At 42.6% G+C, this 22,326-nt stretch overlaps 1 protein-coding gene across 1 annotated transcript in view; it reads left to right on the top strand.

Moving 5' to 3' along the window:
* The window catches only part of ches1 (checkpoint suppressor 1), a 65,677-nt gene extending 43,620 nt beyond the window's left edge, over positions 1–22,057 (top strand). The window contains exons 4-6 of the mRNA XM_053880262.1: positions 5,889–5,947; positions 14,473–14,581; positions 18,292–22,057. Of these exons, the coding sequence (XP_053736237.1) occupies positions 5,889–5,947; positions 14,473–14,581; positions 18,292–18,829 (706 nt within the window). The 3' untranslated portion in view covers positions 18,830–22,057. The remainder of the gene's footprint in view (positions 1–5,888; positions 5,948–14,472; positions 14,582–18,291) is intronic.
* The last annotated feature ends 269 nt before the right edge of the window (positions 22,058–22,326 follow it).

The following is a 22,326-nucleotide window of genomic DNA, read 5'->3' on the forward strand; positions in this document are numbered from 1 at the left end:
CTGCCCTGTCCCAAAAAAACAGTAAGTGAATTTCACACTGAATTACTGACTGACATGTCTCCTTTGGAACTATTGCTTCACCTTGCTTTTTCATGTCATTTTGCTCCATGGCGGCATCATTGCAAAGCACCTTCCACGGCCAACCACAATAGGAAATAGTGAAGAGCAAACTTGGGGAAGAGACCTCAAAAATTTCTGAAAATAAGACACCCACCAAATTTAAGAAGAAAGTAGATTTTTTACTCGCATAAGACGGGCTGGTCTATAAGCCTCGGATTCAGCCGAAAGGTCAATGATTTCTGTGTGTTGGTTTAAAATGTCTGAGGATACATAACGTCCCTTCTGAACTGGCTTTAAAAACGGGGTTCAGCATCAAGACTTTATGGTGAAAACAAACTCAGCAATGGTCTGAATGCGGATTATTCCGCCAATATCACCAGACTTGTTACATCAGAACAAAGAAATTATAGGCAGTGACACTAAAACGCTTAGTGCGCTGTGTGTATCTTTCCGCCACTTCTCCCCAGTTCCAGGAGCTCGGAGCTGCGTCTGAAACTGGGAACATTGTAGCTCGGAAAGTGCCACAACACATGGGTGAAAAAAATGCCATGTAAATAAAGCACCACAACATTCCAATATCTTGACGGCAAGAAGCTTGTTTGCCTATAAAAGTCTGTATATTTGCCGCAGTGTTGTTTAAGGGTTCAGAGTGCGAGGAAAAAAAGCAGTGGTTTATAGTCTGGAAATTATGGTACGATCATATTTTATTTGTACCTTCCACACAGACACATAACATTCCTGATCTGTTTTTACATAACTGCTAAATAAACATTTTTCGGTTTCTGAAAATGTATAAAGTCAGAAGCGCATTCATTGGCATGCACGATGACCAGCTTGAATATTTACTGCACATTGGCCAAACAGCTTCTTTTGGGCCTTTATTCGAATTGTTTATTCGGTGTTGTTCAGCAGTTTCAAAATGTGAAAATACATGCTCGCTCTAACCACACAGACAACATCACAGATCAATGTTATGTTTGATAATGATAATAATATTTTATTTTGACACTTTAAAGTGACCCAGTAGCTACATTGTCGACGCCACCTCTTTTGCAGAATTAATGTGATGGATCTTAGCTTTCACATATATAATCTCGTGTTAAAGTTGGACTGTTAAAATGTGATCTAATTCATAGTAACTGCCTTATTTTGGAGCTGCACATCTTGCATCTCGCACACCAGATGATAACTAGTGCAAGGCATCAAAATGTTTCCAAGGTGTCCCATCACGCGTATCCCCAGCTTTATGATGCATTTAAAACTTCTTCGATAGCTCCATTTTTGTCACATTATCTCTTATTTAAATCTTGAAATCCCTCTGATCCTGCGAATATATAAGCACAGGGAGATGAGATTAGAGTCTGTGGACGTCCATTCAAAACACAGATTTCCTTACAGAGGACATTTAAATGTATGTCATTCTCTCCAACTGCGCTCAAATTTATTTATTTATTTTTCTTTTTTTAATAATTCCCTTTTTGCCTGCCTTTAATTACCGGACTGTACTGTGTCAAAATGTAGTGTGGAAATCAATGTGTAGATATTTGCCAGCAGCAATGTTAAACACCTGCACAACATCTCCAATATTCCGATTTATGACTAATTCTGTCCAACAGGAAAAACTACTTGTGCACTTCGGATTTTTAATGCCTCAATCGATACCAGCGGTGAGGAGAGTATGGAGGGGTGTGGGGGGGTGGTTAATGAATATTAAAAACCACAAGTGCTGTTATAAGGGGAAAATTATGGTTCAGGAGGTTAAAGCAAATTAATATGAATCAATGCAGTAACTATCTTTGACAGCTTTTAATGACAGTATCAAATCCCATAAACACTGCCCGGAGCTTATTGTTAGCCAGTGTACACAAGGACATTAAAATGAATGAAAGTAAAGCTGGTTAACTAACACACTCACTGTTATGAAAGCCATTTTGCTGACGGATAAGATGTTGGATTTGTTTAAATACTGTGAACCCGTAACCTTCTTTCTGCCAATGATGGATGAGCTGCTTTCATGTCAGTTATCAAGTTATTCCTGAGTCAAAGTGAACCACCTTCTTAAGAATATGTTTAATTTATATCAATATTTAAACAAAGATCTCTTAAAGCAAGGTTTATTTTACATTTTTAGGCATGTGTTGTTAAAAAATGAGCTACAGGTGACTGGATTTAAAGGTATAACTACAGTTTAAATAGAAAATGGACAAGAAATGCAACTTCAGAATGTGATAAGAGCAATGACATGACATGCAATAGCAAACTATGATGATATATCTACGCTTTAAGCTCTCATACATGTTTGTAATCACAAGCTTTCACTCCTGGACTTACAAGAATTCTGTTTTTCTACCAGCTGATGTGTGTAATGTCCAGCTCGACGCACGTGAATCTGCTCAGTTCTTGGGTGGTTCTAATGTCAAAGCACTGCCGTTGTGCCAGTTCTATGAAAAGCACCCAGTTCTTGCTTGTTGTTCAGCGAGCTTCAGAGCTTACGAGGAGTTGCAGTGATTTAAAAAGATCCTGTCAAAATCTGCCGATGGCGACAGGAGCGTCAACAAAGGGATAATAATCATGTGATAAAACAAAAGATAAGCAATGATTTTCCGTATATTTTTTTCTTTAAAATGTCAGTCATTTTTATTTTTTTTAAAAATAGCAGTTTGGTATCAACTTTTGATGCCTATAAAAACAAATAAAAGTTTGACTTAAACCCAAATAAAGTCAAACGCATTGTAGAGTTGACTGTTGATGTAAGCAAATCTTCAAATGCTTTTCAGATGCTTTCCAACTTTGAAATTAGGAAATTATGTTATTAATAAGTGTCAAAGTAAAGCTACTTCTTGGTTTAATTATCAAGAAATCGATTTAGGAAATGTTCCGCCCGTGTAATATAAACCTGTCTGCGTTGGAATTGAAAGGGTTTCCTTTATATGCATCCAGGAACTCAATTGGGCCGATCAATAGCACACGATATCTCAGTCAAGAGCACTCACTCTCAAGAATATTATGTTATGGAGTGTAATGACCATGAACGGTTGCCCGGCATGTCTATTACGTTAAGGTCAAGGACTGTCTCAAGGAGTCTGACACAACCCTGAAGTGGAAGATGGACAAAAGGAATTAGACAGAAGTGGATGGAGAAAGAAGTGAGAGGGAAGAGGGAGGAGGGAGGGGGGTGATGGTTCTTTGTCCTTTACTCTCTGTCGTCGGTACCTCTCAGTTTTTCTTGGAAGGTAATAACTCAAACTGTACCAGTCGCCATCACCTAGAGTGTGTGAGTGTGTGAGGAAGGGAGGGAGCAGGAGCATGCTGGGTAGGAGGTCAGCTCCATGGTGCATTCCTTCACACCCCATCAGCATCTGGATGAGAGGAGAAGAGGAGGGGAGGGAAAAGGGATGTCTCAAGGGGGTGGAGAAGAGCGCTCCTACTCCATCTCTCCCTCTTCTGTTTTCCTCTCCAGCCCTCCCTCTTCCTTTTCTTGGAGGAGAAGATGATGGGAGGCGTTAACAGGGGGTTGCAAAGTGAGCGTCTGCCACGAGTTTAGCCCCTCGCCCACTGCATTAAATGCACAGAGTTGCCTTGGCAACGGCAACGCCACCATGGCAACACATGTAGTATAAAGCAGGTGCTGTCACGCTGTGAAGCCATTTGTTGAAACAGAAAGAGGAGGGGGGCGATCCGGGAGAGGAAGACGGACAGAAAGAAAGGTGGAGAGTCGGGTAGAGAGATGGGGGAATGTGATGTGCTAGGGAAAACAGACAGGCTGTTAGCGGAGGAAAAATATGTTATCGCCGTGGCAACGCAATGTGGCAACTCTCCATGGCAACAGCAGGTGGCTCAGGGCTGAAATTTGTGTTCGAAGCATTTGTGTTGATGTGTGTGTGTGTGTGTGGACGCACGGGCCCGACAGTCCATCTTCCCCATGCATCTGGTGAGGTGAGAGCCACATCACAAGTCCAGACGCCCAAATCCTCTCATTCAGCGGCTTAGCCAAACATAAAACACCACTCGTATTACAAAGGGAACGTGGAAACAAGTGGGTGGCTTTTTTTTTTTCTCATTGTGTCCACGACAACTCCAGGTGTTTTGTCTCGTGTGAGCATATGTGCGGAGGTATGATCAAGACTCGTGTCGAACCTTCTGTGCGTTCAGGCGACTCCTGTTAATGTGTTGTGTTAACCTTTGGTCCATTGTAAAGAAAAATGCAAATGATTTAAACTGCGCAGTATTTCTTTGTTTCTCTACGTCTTTGATGTTGAGAAGTTTTCCAGAAAGTCCCACTACTACTACGCTAAAAACACGTTGATAAACCTTGACTGTAAACTGAAGCTGAGACAACCAACACACACCTATATGACCACGTCACCTTTAAAACAAAAAAAAAAAAACAGGCGTTAAATGAATACATGACAAACACTGTAATGTAATGTTCAAAATGCATGTCACCTTCTACTTCAACTGCTCGACTGCACGAAGATTGTCATTGGTCAACATGAAACCCAAACAGTCCGCTACTTTTGACGGGTGCATCTGGTCAAACGTCAGCCTTGCTGCGCGTGACCCTCCTGAACACTCAGGTACTGACCACTGCAGGCTCCACAACAACTCCAGGTGTTTTGTCTCGTGTGAGCATATGTGCGGAGGTATGATCAAGACTCGTGTCGAACCTTCTGTGCGTTCAGGCGACTCCTGTTAATATGTTGTGTTAACCTTTGGTCCATTGTAAAGAAAAATGCAAATGATTTAAACTGCGCAGTATTTCTTTGTTTCTCTACGTCTTTGATGTTGAGAAGTTTTCCAGAAATTCCCACGACTACTATGCTAAAAACACGTTGATAAACCTTGACTGTAAACTGAAGCTGAGGCAACCAACACACACCTATATGACCACGTCACCTTTAAAACAAAAAAAAAAAACAGGTGTTAAATGAATACATGACAAACACTGTAATGTAATGTTCAAAATGCATGTCACCTTCTACTTCAACTGCTCGACTGTATGAAGATTGTCATTGGTCAACATGAAACCCAAACAGTCCGCTACTTTTGACGGCTGCATCTGGTCAAACGTCAGCCTTGCTGCAAGTGACCCTCCTGAACACTCAGGTACTGACCACTGCGGGATGCAAGCCACAGTTTAAACTTGTTGGTGGGAAAAGATTCCGTCTGTGAACAAACTTGTTGCCTCTGGAACTCAGACACCTTCCCCGTTCCTCATCCATCTTTTTTTTTTTGGTCTTTTTCATCTGCCTCCAAATTATGGATTCAGATGCTGAACTGTATCTTTTGTCTTCTGGTGTCTTTGCGCACTAGCGTGAGTGAAGACGTCTCGGTGAGAAATGCCATCATTACCTCCCTCATTAGCGGTGTAATGATCACCTAAGCCACGTCCCCAGCGTTGTGTGTTCCTCCTCGCTTGTGTATTGGCTGGTAGACGTGTCACTATGACACACCGAAGACACATTTGTCTGCAAGACGCATGTGTGACATGTATTTAATGTGCCTGTGTGTGTGTGTGTGTGTTGAGGAGAGTCTTTTTCTCCCTTCCAATGTGTGTGAATGGACCAGTGGAGGGCGGTGGGGGGTTGTCATGAGAAATTACCCCCATGGACTACAGCGCCGAGGCTGTAATTCTCCGAGGTAATCACAGGGAATAATGGCAACAGTGGGACACCCGGGAATCTAATCACTATAATCAGAAGAGCTGGCTTATGGGCTCAAATTCCTGCTTTGCTATCTGCTTTGTGATGAGGCGCGCTGGGTTGCTTGACTGCTCTAACATGATCAAATGACTGACCAGTTTTCTCCGTCTTCTCGTCCCTGTCTAGTCCTCCATTGTGGTCGGGGAGTCCCCTCTTCAGAAAGAACGGAGGAGTTCTCCTACAAGGTAGCGTCGCGTCGGGAACTTTGCATGTGATTTCCTGCCTGCTTCTTTCTCCCCCCCCCACCACCCGCTCCTTTCACCCTCTACAGATGTGCCGACTCCAATCATCTCAATTCCAAATCCCTCTTTCAGAAGGGAACCTTGAGAATACCAAGTGCTGAGTTCTGACACTTGGCTCTCAGCCAGAAAGAGGATGGAGTTTTCTTTAGGCGTTTTTGGAAGTTTAGAAAGTATGAAAAACACAGCACCGGAGCACAGCACTGTATGACAGCCATTAAAGATTTAAAAAATATACGTATATTATCATGGCTTTTGGGTCCTTCTGAAGTTCTAAGTGATTGACGTTGAACATTAAAAAAAAACTCAAAAAATACATTTGTAACTCAGTATAATGCTGGAAACAACGTCTAAAAGTTGTTCCTATCCTGAGACTCGGAACCACCACTCGGCTATCGGTGGCATTTGCTTTGCAATATTCCTAGCTTGTCCAGCAACCGTAACGAAAATAGATGTTGGTGATTTGATTTTGTTTCGTGTAGTATTAAGTCAAGTTTGTTGCTTTGGGGGGAGAGGCAGAATCCCTATAGAATTCTATCAAACAAACACAGATTAAAACATGTCTTGCTTGGCATAGAGAATAATGCTTCCTGATATCTATGAAGAATACCACGTGTACAAATACCTACTTTCCAAAAGTCTAAAATAAACAGATGAAATGTTTTGGGAACGTATTCAAGGATGCACCCAATGTAGCTGCAGGTTCACAAACTAGGTTTTATTGTTATGTGGGTAGATGAGGTTTCATGACACGGTGTTGTAAGGTTGATTGGGTTTCATGAAACAGTGTCCTGATTTTCAGAGGCCACCAGAGGGCGCTGTCAACAAATTCAATGTAAAGTCACATATAAAACAAGAGCGCCATCTAGTGGCCTCTGAAAATTAGGACACTGTTTCACCAACCCAGCAATACTGTTTCATGATACCTCATCGACCCATTACTATTGTTATGTACTCAACAACTGTCAGAAGTAAGTTTTGTGTGGATACGATGGGTTCTATTATCGTCGACAAAAACGATTTGACTTTTCCATCAGCTATAGCATCCAGTAGACGGTCCTTGGTTTGAATCTAGCTTGGAGCAACTAGTGGCGGGAACCTCGGTCTTTTCTATGTGAAGTTTTTTTACGTCCAACTTCCCAGGGGTGAGTGAAAATCCAAGAGTGTGCCAAGTCGCTGGGACAGACTGCCATGTTTTTGACCTGCAACACTAGCTACAGTCGCCACGCTGTGATGCTTTGTGACGTCCCTGAAGTCAAATGTGAATTACCTGTCTTAAATCCAAATCTGTCACTCAATCCCTGCCGATTTTTTTGTTCCTTTACTTCCCTGTATTTCCCATTACTCCTCTCTCCCCTTGCATCCATCCCCGGTGGCTGGACAGCAGTTTAAATGGACATTCAATCCCAATCAGGGAGCACTCCAGGAACTCGCTGGGCTGCCGAGTCCTAAATGGAGGGGGAAATGGATACATTAGGCGTCTGCGGCGCACCCTCCATCGCTGCTGATAATGGAGTAGTAATGGTCAAGGAGCCAAGGTTGAGGAGAGTGTCTGAAAACCTGGAGTCCCTCTGGACAGGCACAAATAATCTGTCTGAGTTGGACCGATGGATAGACAACTGGTAAAGGATGGGTCGGGGTGCGATGACAGAGATGCTTCCGACAGTGGTGGCTGCTCAGAAGGGTTGTTTTGTTGTGACAGTGAGCAGGAAGTGGAAGTGAGCTGCTTAAAGGGCTGTGTGTTGAGATTGGCTCGTGCTTCCCGCGTCTGCCAGGAGAACCTGAAGGGCACAAAGCAGGCTGCGTCCTCAACCTCCCGACCTTCCCTCGCTGCTTGTTCATCATTTCTTACTCAACGTTTGCGAGCGCAGAAGCTTTTCATTTCATTAGTATGACTCAATCCTCCAGAAGGTTAAGTCGCGAGCACACATGAACCTTATTTGACATCGCTATTCATACCAAAGTATTCCGCTCTCTATATTTGCTCGTGAGAATATCTCACAGTTTGTAGCGGTGAGTTTGTGGGCTGCTTCATTAAATATAAGGATCGCAATTGTTACTGACATATACTGAGATGGAATAGTGTCATAATGTATCCTCTATGATCCTCTTTACATTTCATTATCACGATTGTAGATCCATAGTTGTCTGTTGACTGATTATTGATGCACATCTTCGGCACTTTGTCCGTGTCGCTGTGGACGACAGCTTGAGCTAGTAAATATTGCTCTTGACAGGAGTTAGTTTGTGTGAAAACATGCTTAAATATTGTCATTTTAGCGACACTTTGGCAGTTTGTGTTCCTCTCAGGACAATTTATCTTTTGTCAGCAGACTATATGAACATTGATCTGTCTCAGCTCCTCATGATTCATGCCAGGCTGGAATCATTTTAACAAGTGACAGTTGAGCAGGTTTGCCGCAGTACATGATTAGATGTGAAGAAAAATAAAAGTCCCAGAAAATGGTTTTACAAATGGAGACAACTAAATATAATTTTTAAAAACACAATGTTGATGCAAAACCACTTTTTTTGTCTTCAAATAATTGTTTGAAATTAAATAAAAATGCTTTGTGAAATGGATATTCTGATGAGTGGATTCAGAATTGTTTATATATTCATTATTTTAATTAAATAATCATGTCAAAACAATAAGCTTTGTGCAACCTTGAAGCTTGAAGATGTTTTTTTCCCCCTGACTTTTTATTATTAAATGAATGAATGGGCATTTCCCCGCTTCCATCCCAGACCCACTTAGCCTACGTGGGGCCCACAGTTCAGACTGGCGCGTCAGCTCAGCTGAATAAAACTTCACAGCGATCATTGATGAATAATACATGAAATATATGACACTGTCTTAGTTTAGATCATGAAACGCTGAACTAACTTGAAGTCATGCGATTGCTGCTCTGATACAAGTCAGACGCATGTATCTGAAATCTCATCTGCACTGCTTGATCTAGCAACTTTGACTCAGAGTCAAATTGAAACTCTCAGTTATTACTGATTATTACTACTAAGCAAAGCTCCTCTGGTTTCTCACCAATATCATTTGTTTTTGTACTGTTCGGTTGGGTGCAGCTTCATAAAACTTGAGTCACAGCGCCCCTACTGGCCAGGTGGTGGATCAAAACTGGAATCGAGGAACTGCTGAAACCTCCCCTAACATAATTTCTGGAGAATTGATCTTAATGTATCTTCATTCCTGAAGTAAAATGATACAAAGTTGTGTCCAAGTATCCGATTTTATATGGTTCATATGTGCGGCCGCATGTAAAAGCCATATCAAGTTGCAGTCATGAAGTTTTGCTTTTATTTTGTCGACCCTCAGTAAGTCAACACGCGTGTCAGCCAACCACTTAGGCTCTCGACTGGGGTGTCAGATAGACGAGCCAGTTAGCCGGTCAGTTCCACTGCCAGCATTTTCATCCCACCAGCAGTACAGTCAGTCAGTCAGTCAGACAGCATTAGTATGCATCCTGCCCTCAGACTCTGCACTCAGTTAAACACATGCCAGCCAAACAGACAGACAGCAGGGGGGCATGTGGAGGGGTGGGGGCTGAGCCAGGGGCCTCACGACCGAACTGTTGCATTCTCAAGGTCTGCTGGGAGTGACCTTTGAACCTTGGGACTGAGCGCGTGAGTTCACTGAGCCCCTGCCCACGTGTGTTTGTGTGTACTTTTGCTGCGCTCCTCTGCTGGTCGTGTGAAGACTGCAGCCTGCAGGCCCATGTGGAACTCATTTAACAGCAGAGCAGAGGAGTGTGTGTACGGCATGCGAGAGGGGAGGGCGGCGGAGGCTTCGCTCACTCTGGAAGGGAGGCGAGCGAAGACGTAGGAAGCAGACAGAAAGGCAGAGCAACTGGCCAGACTTTGCTGAAAACACAAACACTCTCCAGGAAGAAGTTGAAAAGAAGAATATCAAGAGCAAAATCTTCAAATCACGGTTGGGAAGAAAAGCAAAAAAATCAAAGCGGTTACAACGATTTGGAGCTCATATGCTACGATTTCTGACAAGTCGTGAATCGAAATATTGACGTTCAGTACTGCACTCGTGTCATATGAGGCATTATTGGCTGCAAATCAGAGGAACTGATTTAAAAGCATTGTCAGAGAAGATTTCACCCCGCTGAATCTTCACATGACAACCTGGCAATAGCTCTCCAGATTTTTGGAGCTCATTTTTTGGCAGTTCATGAATTTAATATTCTGGTAAACAACTTCCGCTTTCATATTCACAATCTGTTTCTAGATTCATTATTTTTGATATCTGCTTTTAATATGGTCCTATGGAGTGCACTCATGCGGTGTCACCTCCTGGCCAGAGAGGTCACTGTGACCTGTTTGACCTCAGCATGTGTCAAATCTGTTATCACTGAGTTCACTCTTTGAAAGAAAATGCTTCACTCCACAATATATAACAGTTCATTTCCTTTTGATTTCTAACATGTCACACATTAGTATTAACATTTAGGACATATATTTTTTAAAAAGAAAATATGGGCGACAGATCAGAGAAAGTTACATAGTCTGCAGCTCAAAATAAGTTGAATCACTCCACCGACACTTTGAGTACTGCCATCTTGGGGGGAAATATTGATCTGCTCAAATATCACGATATTGATTCTGCAATATACTATATACTGTACTACTTGAAGTATCGCAATTTTTGATTCCACAATAATATTGGATTTTCCCCCTTAAAATGATGGCTCTTATTGCAAAATATTGCCAAACTTATTATATCACAATATATCAAATCACCACTCCAGTATGGAGATATGTATTGTATGTGAAGATTCCTGCCAATAAGCAGCTCGACTGCCATGAGCAGTGATGGGCTGATAAGGTTTTGTGAAACTGTGTCCTCATTTTCAAAGCTCAGAAGGTGGTGCCCTTGGTTTATAAATGATGTGTGGCTTGGTTGAAAGGCTGTACTTGCCATGTCACAATATTTCGAAATATAGTCGCTAATATATAATAATATAATAATATATAATAATAATATAATATATAATATAATCGTATCACCAGACTACTTGTAGTTTTTGGTAAAATTTCAGTTCCCGTTCTGTGATTCAGACTGCCACCTGCTGCGTGACTGACAAACTATTGGAAATATATTGACTCAATATAAGTAGGTCCATTATATTGGGCAAAAATTGTGGTTGGAAATGAGCTGCTTGGCGGAGTTCTGCGCCCTCCAGAGTGCCTTTCCAGTTGCTGTCCTCGAAATAAAAGCATGCTTCCTTTGCTTCTTATTAAATGTGAGAGTATAATAGGGTCAGCACGGAATTGTGTACAGAGCCGATCCAATAGTTCCCTGCATTGTCTCGCCACTCTCCAACACCAATACATGAGAGAGTTTTGTGCTCAGGCTAGTGGTGTGTGTGTTTCTCTGTTTGTCGAGGGCAAACAGTGGCCATCAGGAGTGTGTCGCTGAGCTAAGAGAGGCCATGTCAAACAGAGCTTGGTATTTCCTTTCCCCCTCTTCCCCTCACACGCTTCTCTCTATCACTTTCTCTGCTGATGCATGATCTACCACTCTGTGGCATGTGGAAGGGGAGCCGTTGCTATGGTAACCTAAAGCCTGTCTTGGAGAGAGAGGTAGGGAGCATTGGTGGGGTGGGAGGGTGTGTTGGGTGGGGGGTGGGAGGGTGTGTTGGGTGGGGGGGGTGGGGGGGGTGGCTAACGTTCACGTCAACCCAGAGAGACCTAATGCACTGCCCACACACACACACACACACACACACACAACCACGCAGCGAGTGATCAAGATTACAAAAGAGACTCTGTGCAGGGACTTACTTATAAGGTTATGGAGCTGGAGATATCAGGGGCCGAGCCACACTAACTGGACCCAATGAGATTACGGCGGACACAGCCGGCAAGAGCACAGCGAGCGACGACAAATCTATCTATCATAATCTATCTGTGCGACATGACGGCGGACCGCATTTTGTGAGGTCCTTATTCCGAGGAAAAGGTGGCGGGTGGGGTGGGAACGTGAGGGGGACGGGGGGGTCCTGAATCATGTGGCTTTTAATGAGCTTGTGGTTCCTGGAGCAAATTAAATTTCACCTCATAACATCCATCATAAATGTACAGCATGAGGCGGAGCATGAACGGTTTAAGCTCAATGTGTGCGTTGGCAAAACATTTCTTTGTACACGTTTGAACGGGAGACGCGGCTGCGGCGGCGGAGCAGCAGGTGATTTCGTGGAACAAAAACTGACCCCTGAGAAGAAAACTGACAGCTGTTTAATTGTGGCGAGAAAAAAAAAGTGCAGCCTTGAGGAACAAACGACTTTGGCTCAGGCGCACCGCCGCTATTCTCGCTTTTTTTCTCTCCCCCCCTTTTATTGTCAGAAGACCCTCATTGTGTGTACAGTTCATTTGTGTGAGGCGGTCAGACACACCAGACTGCAGACTCTGGAGTGAAAATCTGAAGGCGCATCATCATCTTTTGCTTTTTTGGATCAGAAACAGTTCAATAAATAAATAAAAAAAAATATATAAATAAATTAAACTGCATGATAATGACAGATAAGATCATTTCTCCGCCTATTAATGACGTAAAATCTCGTATGAAACGTATGTATTATTTCTGATTTTCTGTGCCTCCATATGTGTCACTTTGGCATAAGCAGGACGAAGATGGTGATAATACAACAATAAAAAGCAACATGTACACCAAGGAAAGTCTTGTAAACATGTGCCTATATTGGTAATTAAAATATCATAATAATTCTAATCACAAAAAAATGTCTGAAAATGAAAATACACTTTCAAATTTATTTATTATTATTTTACAAGAGCTGTGTATTTTAAATCCATATATATATATATATATATATGAATAGATAGATAACTTTCTAAAAACTTCTGTTTGAGTTGCTAAAACAAGTTTTGCAGATGGTTTTTATTTAATGACTTTCAACATGAGAGCTGAGAATAGCTTATTTTATTAAATTTACTTTTTCAATTAAGAGTCAAATATGTATATTATAATATATATTATATGTATATTATTGACCAAAGGAGAAGCGCTGGCAACAGAGCCGGCGACTGGAATGGATGAGGATTGCTGATAAACCGCCGTCTTCACATAGACTCTCTATTGCGCTGGAGTCCAAGCTTCGGAAGGTCACTTGAGAACAGTAAGGGATTTGTCCCAAAGCCATTCCATCATCCCGGCTGCAGGATTCAGGGCGTTGTGTTGCAGAAATGGGAATATTTGTCTTGTCTTGAGGGGATATGTGCTCTTCACATAGCTTTGGCGAACACAGTGTTTTGGGACATATAAACCAGGTGATTCACGGCAAGGGTTTTTCCCAGTCGTATTTCCAGAGTGTCGCCGCAGCATGGTCTGTGGTGAATAACACCCGCGTGTCCCTGCGCTTCGATTGGATTTCATATTGAAATTGATGGCGTGTGTTTCTCAAACTTTTTTTTTCTTGTCTCGAACGGAAGGAGAGACTTGAGTTTAAAGTTTTAACATTCAACGGTTTGTTCAGTCTTGACCTTCAAGAATTCCAAAAAGTCACGAGGCACTGAAGTGGAGTCATGTCAGAGAAATAAGCGAAGCAAGTAAATGAAACAGATCTAGTCTGATCCCTGAGAGGAATCTCAATGAACAGCAGTGTGTCTGAGCTGATGATGGTCATGAAGCTAAATGCCGAAGTCGACAGTCGCGTCTTATTGAGCAACTTGATGGGGTTTTTTTTTTCCTTTTTGGAAGCACCACTTCACCAAATGTCTCGTCTGGAGTTCACCTTATTTGTCATGAGGAGTTTAATGCTTCAGCCGAAAGCCGCCTCGAACTCTGGAGGGAAATCTTCAAAGGCAAAATCAGCTTTATCTCTCCGGGGTCCGGGGTTAATGAGTTCAAACAGCAGGCCTGCGTTGCGCTCCCGATGTATAGGGTTTGAATTCACGTGGTATTTATAACACTAGTGAAAGGCTCTGGTGTGTTGGGAAACGCAGGAGCTGGGGTTTGTGGAGCGTGTGAGTGAGTGAGGATTTGCTGGTGAATTTATTGTTATTCCTCACGAGGAAGTGCTTCACTTGAATAGCAGAAGAGCCGAGAAGCGTTTTAAATACGAGTTAGCCGAGAAAGGGAAGAAGTTTCAAACTTCAGCACCGCCTTCTGCTGGGTCGACGGGATCAGACATGCTGGACGTGGCAGAGCCCCAGCGGTCGTTGGTAATTGAATGATTTGCAGCGGCCTTAACTCATTTATGACGCTTTCCCGCTCAATTTAACCTTGCTTTGCTCATCAATATTGCCCTGTTGGCCTCCTTAGACGGCCAGAGAATTCTCATCGAGCTGTTCCCAGGTCTTATCAGGCTCATGTTTTCACTGGACCCTGTCTGCTGTCCTCCACTTTCACCTTGGAATTATTTGTGAAGTTTTTTTTTTTTAACTTGACAGCGACTTTTGTGGTTAACTAAGCCTTCGCTTTCTTTCAGTTCCTCGTGGCGTGATCCAAAATGGCGCCCGTGTCCGGAGCCAGGCCCTCTTCCCGGTAATCAGACCCCTTCCAGTCAGCCCGGTGGGGAGCAGAACGTCCGCCATAAGGTCGGTAAACCTTACACCCTGTTACACACACAGCCATCTTGTGAGGAAAAGTTGTTTTCAATTGCTTTTCATTGTAAGACTTAACACCAGTGATGGGTAGATGAGGTTTCATGACGCAGTATTGTAAGGTTAATGAGGTTTCATGACACAGTGTTCTGACTTTCAGAGGCCACCAGAGGGCACTGTCTGCTGTGAAATGTTTGGACTAGTAATTCGATGAAACCTCTCATCATTTCTAAACCAAGAGCGCCATCTAGTGGCCTCTGAATCTTAGGACACCCTTTCATCAACCCAGCAATGCTGTTTCATGACACCTCATCCACCCATCACTAGTTAACACTAACGTAACGTCAGCTCAGGGTGGATGGATGGATAGGTAGATAAATAGACTCGTGTCATTCGTAAATGTAAGTCCAGATTTCTATGTTTAAGTGTTCAAATACACATTTTGGACGACACATTTTCTACCTCTATTAACCTGCATTCTGGTGACAACTTGCTCAGACCCAAGAGACTGCGGTCATGTGACATTCTAGTCTGAGAAAAGCTTCAACGTCCTCCAAGTGATCTTGCTTCTTCAGTTCTTTGTATATATTTGTGCATCATCTTTCAAAAATGGATCAGATGTAAACAAGAAATGTGTTGTGTTTGTTGAATGTAGCCATTAGCGCAGTGATGCTAACTAACCGAATGGAGCTGTGTCACAAAACAGGCGCCAGATTTGGTGCTACTATCTAGAGTTGAGGAAACTTCTACGTATAATGAGCCGTAAAAGTGAAGACAAACTTCAAAAAGACATTTTCAACTCTTCATTTCTCAGTCATGCCCCTTTTTGTTTGGCAGGAACCAGGCGTCGAGCAACTGGCTCCTCACACGGTCACACCCAACAGTCACCTTCGAGCGTAAATCTGCTCCTCTAGTTTACATAACTGCATGCTTAGTCTCCTCAAAAGTCAGAGCATTCACACGCTCGCCGCGGTGTCAAACGTCTGGTCCAGGTGTGTTGATATAACGGTCTTTCCAGTCCGCAAACAGGTTTATTAGAGGGAGAGGCCTCAGTGATTCAAAGAATATTTGGAGCATGCATGGACATGCACATCCATCAAAAGAGCACAAGATGCTCGGCCTGGCATGATGAATTAAACATAGCCAAAGGCTCACTAAAGGTATGCGGTGAATATTTGATCACTGTAAGAGGTGCGTGTTTTTCTTATAAGATATTCATATGCTAACCCTTTTTATTCTGCGGGGAGAAGCCAGCCAGGGGACGGGGCCGCGCTGCTAACGCTCCTCTTGATTTATTTGTTGTCGGAGTTACCGCTGTCTGTTAATGCCTCATCGACAAAAGGGTGTCTCCTGACTAGCGGAGCAAAGTATGTGTGGTGTATTTATAATGCATAAGCAGATGTGTTCAGGGACAGTGGTGAAGGGGCTTTGTTCTAGTCATCAGTCTGGAGCTTCTGACTTGTCTGCAGAGCTGGTTGTTAAATCCTTCGGGGCCAAGAAAGACGGCTTTTTTGAACGTGCCCTTCCAAGGCTTTTTTTTTTTAATGCTTTATTTTAGATTTCAGTGCTACCTTTTCTGAGACTGAAGTCATTTACACGAACAAGGCGACACAGTATGTAAGATAAAATACGCATGGAGTAATTGGCGAAGTATCTAAGTGGATGGAATTCAGTCAATGAAACAAATCACTTCCCTTTATGCGTTTAATTAATTTCAGGTTGTCCACTGCACCCGCTGCCTGAGTAAAATTACTGTGAGGTCATAAAATTCTGCTTGAAATACGCAACAGATGGCTATTTTGTTCCTTCAAAGCCTTTGATAAAAGATTCTAGCATTCAGCTAAATGTTTATTTAATATGACACTTCTTTTTTCATTGTTTTTGTTCAGCATTTTTCATTGTTTTACATTATGATGTTTTTATTAGGGATGCGGTCCCATACCAGGTGGGAGTACTTGTACTCATAGAATGGCCACCAATACCATGAAACCATTTCACAATATATCACAATTTTGTTAAACTTGTGTTTGTGCTGCAGTGCAACTCACCCATGTGCATGTCACCCATACTGTAACAGTATACATCCGACTTCCTGCTCGACTCACGTCCACCCGTCCTTACGACCAGGGCCAGCAGATGCTTTTATGTTTGTTAGTTTGTTTATTCAATGTCTGGCACCGCAGCATGGATGAGCCCGGCATCGCGTACGACAGTTGCGGCAGCACAGTATCCGAGCATCTCACGCTCACACAGCGATCCACCACTACAGTAGCACCTATAACCCTTGCGTCGGCCATTTTGAATGGCATTCAACTTATGTCCAATCTGCCTTACGACCCGTTGGTTAGAACCGATCCCGGTCGAAAGTGGGATGTTACTTGTATACGGGGAAATAGAAAACTCAAAGTAACTTTATGTGCAATGGCCTAAATATTTAGTGTCGGTATCAGTGAGTACTTAAATGCTAGTACTTGTAAACTACTCATTTTGGGGGAAAAAAGCTAATTAATTTCTACTTTTTATAATATATTTTTTTATTTATATATTTCTTGGATATACAGCCAAAACAATTTATACACACACAGGAAAAGGAGAAACTTATAAAAATATATTTCTATAACGAGTTTATTCCGACAAAACGCGAATACTCTCAGTTACATTTGGCCTTTACAATTTCAAAAGGCACTTTTTAAAGACTTTATCCCGATTTGAACTGTGACGTGGAAGGGAACGTTGCCAAGAAGCAAGCAAGGAAGCAAAGGGGGGATATATTGCACTGATGACAGTAAAAGGTCTAGCTTTTAATCATGAGAAGTAAATCCCTTCTGGATTTTTTAATGTAAATACACCAAAACCAGCGTAATTGTGTCCATTTCTATGATACATGTCATGTTTTTCCCTGTTGTGATGCTAAGTCACGTTATCACAAGAGATTTCTGGCATCGACTTTCTCCATGATAATCGTTGCGCAACATAAGACATAATGTAATGTTTATTCCTTGGTCATGTCAGTCAGTGTGAAATAACATTTAAGAGCATGTGAAATGGAAACAAGCCGCACCGCAGTATAAGTCAGTGATTCTTAACCATAGGGCCGGGGCCCATAGTTGGGCCGCGAGCACCTCCTAGAGGGCCGCTAGAAGTGTTTTTGTTGTACACCTTTGGGCCCTGAGGCTCGCGAGATGCTCAGTTTTCATACATAAGCCACGTATGGTGGCAGTAGTGTGTCACTGAATTGACTTGACAGCTGCAAATCTGTGACTATGGCGAAGTTCTTGAAAAGAAAAAATGATAAAGAAAGTGATGTTGCCGCCCTCAACAGTAAAAACTGTTCATGAAAGCACCTGTTGGAGCAGTTTTGAAATGGCGATACTTTTATTTACACTTCACTTATATCGAATGATAAAGAGTAATGAATCAGTTCTATTACTTTAATGGGCCCCAGGCCCGTTTGTTCGGGGACAGGTGGGCCCCAAAATCTAAAAGGTTAAGAACCCCTGGTGTAAGTCACAGGGAATTTTGTTTAAGAGAATGCAACTTATATTTTGGAAAATGAGGTAAATTTGTCACTAAATTCAGCCGTGTTGACACAAACATTCACCTGTGGCTCCTCAAATGTTCACTGTGTTTCAGTTATGGAACAGGGATTTGTGATCTGTGAGTTATGCGCCTTGCTTGTGTTAATCCGACCTTGTTTTATGCAGATCATGTGTGGGAGATTACCTGAACCGAGGACACGACAGCCCGTCGCGCTACTCTCCTCCCCTGTGCAGCGAGGACCTTCAGGACGACCACACCTACAGCACAGCCAAGTCTCCCAGCAGGCTTTGCTCTTCCCAAGCCACGCTGGATGATGACGACATCATCGCCGTGGAGATCGAATCCGATGTCAAACAGGAGCCAAGGGAGATCCCCCTGGATCCTCTGGTCGGCAACGCGGCGGCCACCCACAATTCCCAGCAGCCGCCGCGCGGACAGAGACGTACTTTGGGCACGGGCGCCGGGACTCCTGCGGGGAGCAGTCTGCCCTGGACCAAAAGCCGAGCGAGGGGGGTTAGCGACACGCTGCCGCTGAAGAAGCGGCGAGCGGCGGCGGTGGAGAAGCCAGAGAGCGACGACGAGGAGATGAAGGAGGCGGCGGGGTCATTGCTTCACCTGGCGGGGGTCAGAGCCTGCCTCAACAACATCACAAACCGCACTGCCAAGGGCCAGAAGGAGCAGAAAGAGCCCCTGAGAAACTAAAAAAAAAGACAATGCAAACACCTACAAGCGCACACACACACTTCAACACAACAGGTCAACAGGTAACACTTATCATCTCCCTCTATCTATCTGCAGGGCATTAGGTGAATCCTACTTATTTGTGGCAATATCAAAAATCTATGTTTTCCTACATGTTCAGCAACACTAACATCAATGGGTATTTCTCATGTGTCTCTGTTGTTTCTGTTGTTAAAAAGGGGATGAAAGCCATAAAAACAAGCATGTTTTGTCACCGATTTGGACAACATAACAAGCAGGAGATGGCTGTTTGTCTTTTGGTGTTTGTTTCTATGTGAATCTGTAGCAATCGTGCGGTGAGGCCAGCGGAGATGGCACAGAAAAACCAGACGTCGATCTCTTTGCTGCTCACTAGCATCACTCTCCTGTAACCACGAGCACAAATGTGAGACTGTGCCAAAGAGAAGCGACCAGGTTGCTTCATGTAGCCGATACGACAGCTTGACATAAAAAAAAAAAAGAAAGAAAGAAAGGAAGAAGGAGGGCATAGTAGGAGCGCTTACCAGAATGACCTTACGTGTCAAAAGAATTGTAAAACCCAATGTGACATATATATATATACATATATATATTCATGCACTTAAGATTATTTTACACCACTTATAGTTGAAGCATTGTGGGGGGAAAACATGGTTTATTTCAGAAAGCACTCATACTATTTAAGAAAAGCTATATAAAAAAAAAACTAAAAAGCTCATGATTATCACCATAGAGATGGATAGTGTGCCGGGTCTGAGGCAATATCTCCTTCATTTTGTTGTTGTTGTTGTTGTTGCATAATGTAAACGTCCCTGCGACTCCTCCCCCCCCCCGTCTGTCGATAGACGCCTGGTAAAGAAACTGTAGCTACCAGAAGCTACCACACCTTCCTCTTTGTCTGACAAAGAACATGATCTGTGGGTTTTTTCTGTTGGTGTCTGTTAATCCTCACTCTACCCTCATAAAGATATAAGCAATTTGTCCCGCGCGGGCAACTCTGTAAAAAGGTTAGAAAATATTTTATTTTTTTCCTTTTCTTAATTGAAGCAATTTGACCTGCAGGACTTTCTCAGTTATATTGCATGGGTGCTTGTAAATAAGATAAAAAGCAAATCTTTTTTATTCAAAGAACATGTAAGATAAACAATGTATTTAGCATGAAGCATGACTTATTTTCATATAAACCTTGATCCTAGAGGAAAGGAAAAAAAAAAAGTTTTGCCGCCAATTCTTCTACCCATGACTCGGATGATTTTTTTTTTTTTTTTTTTGGGTTCTGAGCGGGCTCACAGAAACTTCAGGAAGGAGATTCAAGAGTTCAAGCGATGGGCTTCCGTCTTCTTCGGCCCGTACGGTGATGTAGGTGTTCAGTGTTAACCCCTATGGAGTGTGTGAGCGCCCGAAACACACGCCCTTTAACATCGTGCCTGCCTGCCCTCAGTGTGTTGACAGAACCTGTCGACGTACCTGTCATTATTTATAACAGTATTGTCTTTTTTTTTCTCCTCCTGCGTGTGTGTGTGTGTGTGTGTGTGTGTGTGTATATGTACATTTGTCCTCCACTGATGACTGTCTGGAACAGATGGGCTTCAAAAACTATAGGTGGTGTCCTGATAGAACCTCATATCTGCATAAATGGCAACAAAAGGAAGACTTGAAAAGACTTGAGGCAACTGCGCTGCTCACAGTGTTGTCATTCGCATTCACATATTCTTTCTATGGCTTTGAAAGAAACAGAATTTTTGACGCCCAGTATTGATATTGCAATGGAGGCCAAACTATTGCACTGCCAAAAAAAAAAACAGTATTTTCCCCTCCCTCGCCAATAAATTAATATTAGAGCTGCTGATAAGAGGAATTATTCCGTGAATGAATTTTAAGGTTGATCATTTTCTTCCGGAAGAGTGAAGACAACCGATTGTTGTCGTTCCTGTTTGGAATTTTGACTTTTTTTTTATTGGGAAAAGCTCATTCGAGGACTTCGAAAGTCGACAAAAGACTTGATTCGTGCTTCCAGAAGGATGCGACTTTCATTGAACAAGTTTCTCTGTGGACCCAAAAATCCACTATATCTATTTAAGTCAAATTTAAACACACTAAATCAGCCAGAAGGTGGCAGTAGCATTTCCGAAAAGGCTCGCACAAGCCTGTAGAACACGAGCAAGAAAGTCACCCATCAATTTTTTTGAATTTTTATTTTTATTTTTTAAATGAAAACTGTCAGATAGACGTAAGCACGGATGGAAACATCGCAATTAGGGCACTTGAACTTTAAAAAAAAAAAGCTGTCAGTCAAAAAGTGTCAAGATTAAGACCATAATTATGAGCAGCTCCACTGCGAACACCCTTCTGCTGGGTGTGTGCAGCGCTGTCTGACAGCTGTTTGTTTTGGCTGACGCTGTTTGGACTCCAGCGAAATCCCGTGCACCGGTCGAGTATTGCCACCTGTAGCATGCACCAGCGGGTTTACATTTTTCCTGCGTGCGACTCTGACATTTGACGCGACGATCGGTCAGCGCGGAAGCTGCCGCACGCCGACCCCTGTCTGAGTTCTGGGGGTCAAGCACCCGGCTGTGTTTGCAGTCACAATCCACTGTTATGGATTGTTCTTCTGTTTGCGTGGAACATGTCAATGGAAGATTCTGTTGCTTGAGCAAACAACTTTTTCTTCCCCTCTGACTCACTGGGTGACACGCAGGACAGATGATCTCTGTCCTGGTCTCAAAACAAGGTGAAACTAACTCACTGCCTGAAAAGTGTTTTTCGTAACTGCCCGCCAAACAAGCAGCGGAACGTAAACAGTTGCCATTTTATTTTTATTTAAATTACCTCTCGACGCACATATTTGTTGAAGTTTCTCCTGCCATTATTTCCGGGGTCTGTCTGAGCCGAAGTTTAGAAAGCCATAGGTCAGAGATGTCAAAACTGTTTGCCCAGATGTGAGTTCATCCAGGTGTTGGTGTTCCTTTTTTTTTTTTTTTTTTTAACCGGTAAATGTTTAATTCTCTCCTTTATTGTGCAATCATATTGCCAAAGAATGATTTCAAAACCTATTCCATCACTACATGTAAATATCAACGTTGTCCAATACCGTGGCAAAAAAATATATAAATGTTGTTTTATTTTGTTTTCCATTTTCTGAAAAACTACAATGATGTTTATGTGCTGTATTGTCTTCCAGTTGGTTGCAATAATAAAAAAAAAAAATCAAGTTGCAGAAGATCTGTCTGGTCCTTTTTGGTTCGCAATAGAGTTTTATCATGAATTAATCGCGATTAATCACGTTTTTAATAGAGTAACTTTTTGCTGCATAAAGTGCCTTCTCATTAGTTTACTCTCCTTCACCTTGTATGTTTTGGTTATTATACTGTGTAATGTGGTGCACGGAAAAATATCAGTAAATTCAAGCAAATTGAAGATTTTTTTTTTTGTGTTCATTTGATTTTTTTTTTTCACTTGGCCAGTAGGTGGCGCTTTGT

Source organism: Synchiropus splendidus, chromosome 12 (genome assembly GCF_027744825.2).
Source record: "Synchiropus splendidus isolate RoL2022-P1 chromosome 12, RoL_Sspl_1.0, whole genome shotgun sequence".
NCBI classification, from domain to species: Eukaryota; Metazoa; Chordata; class Actinopteri; order Syngnathiformes; family Callionymidae; genus Synchiropus; species Synchiropus splendidus.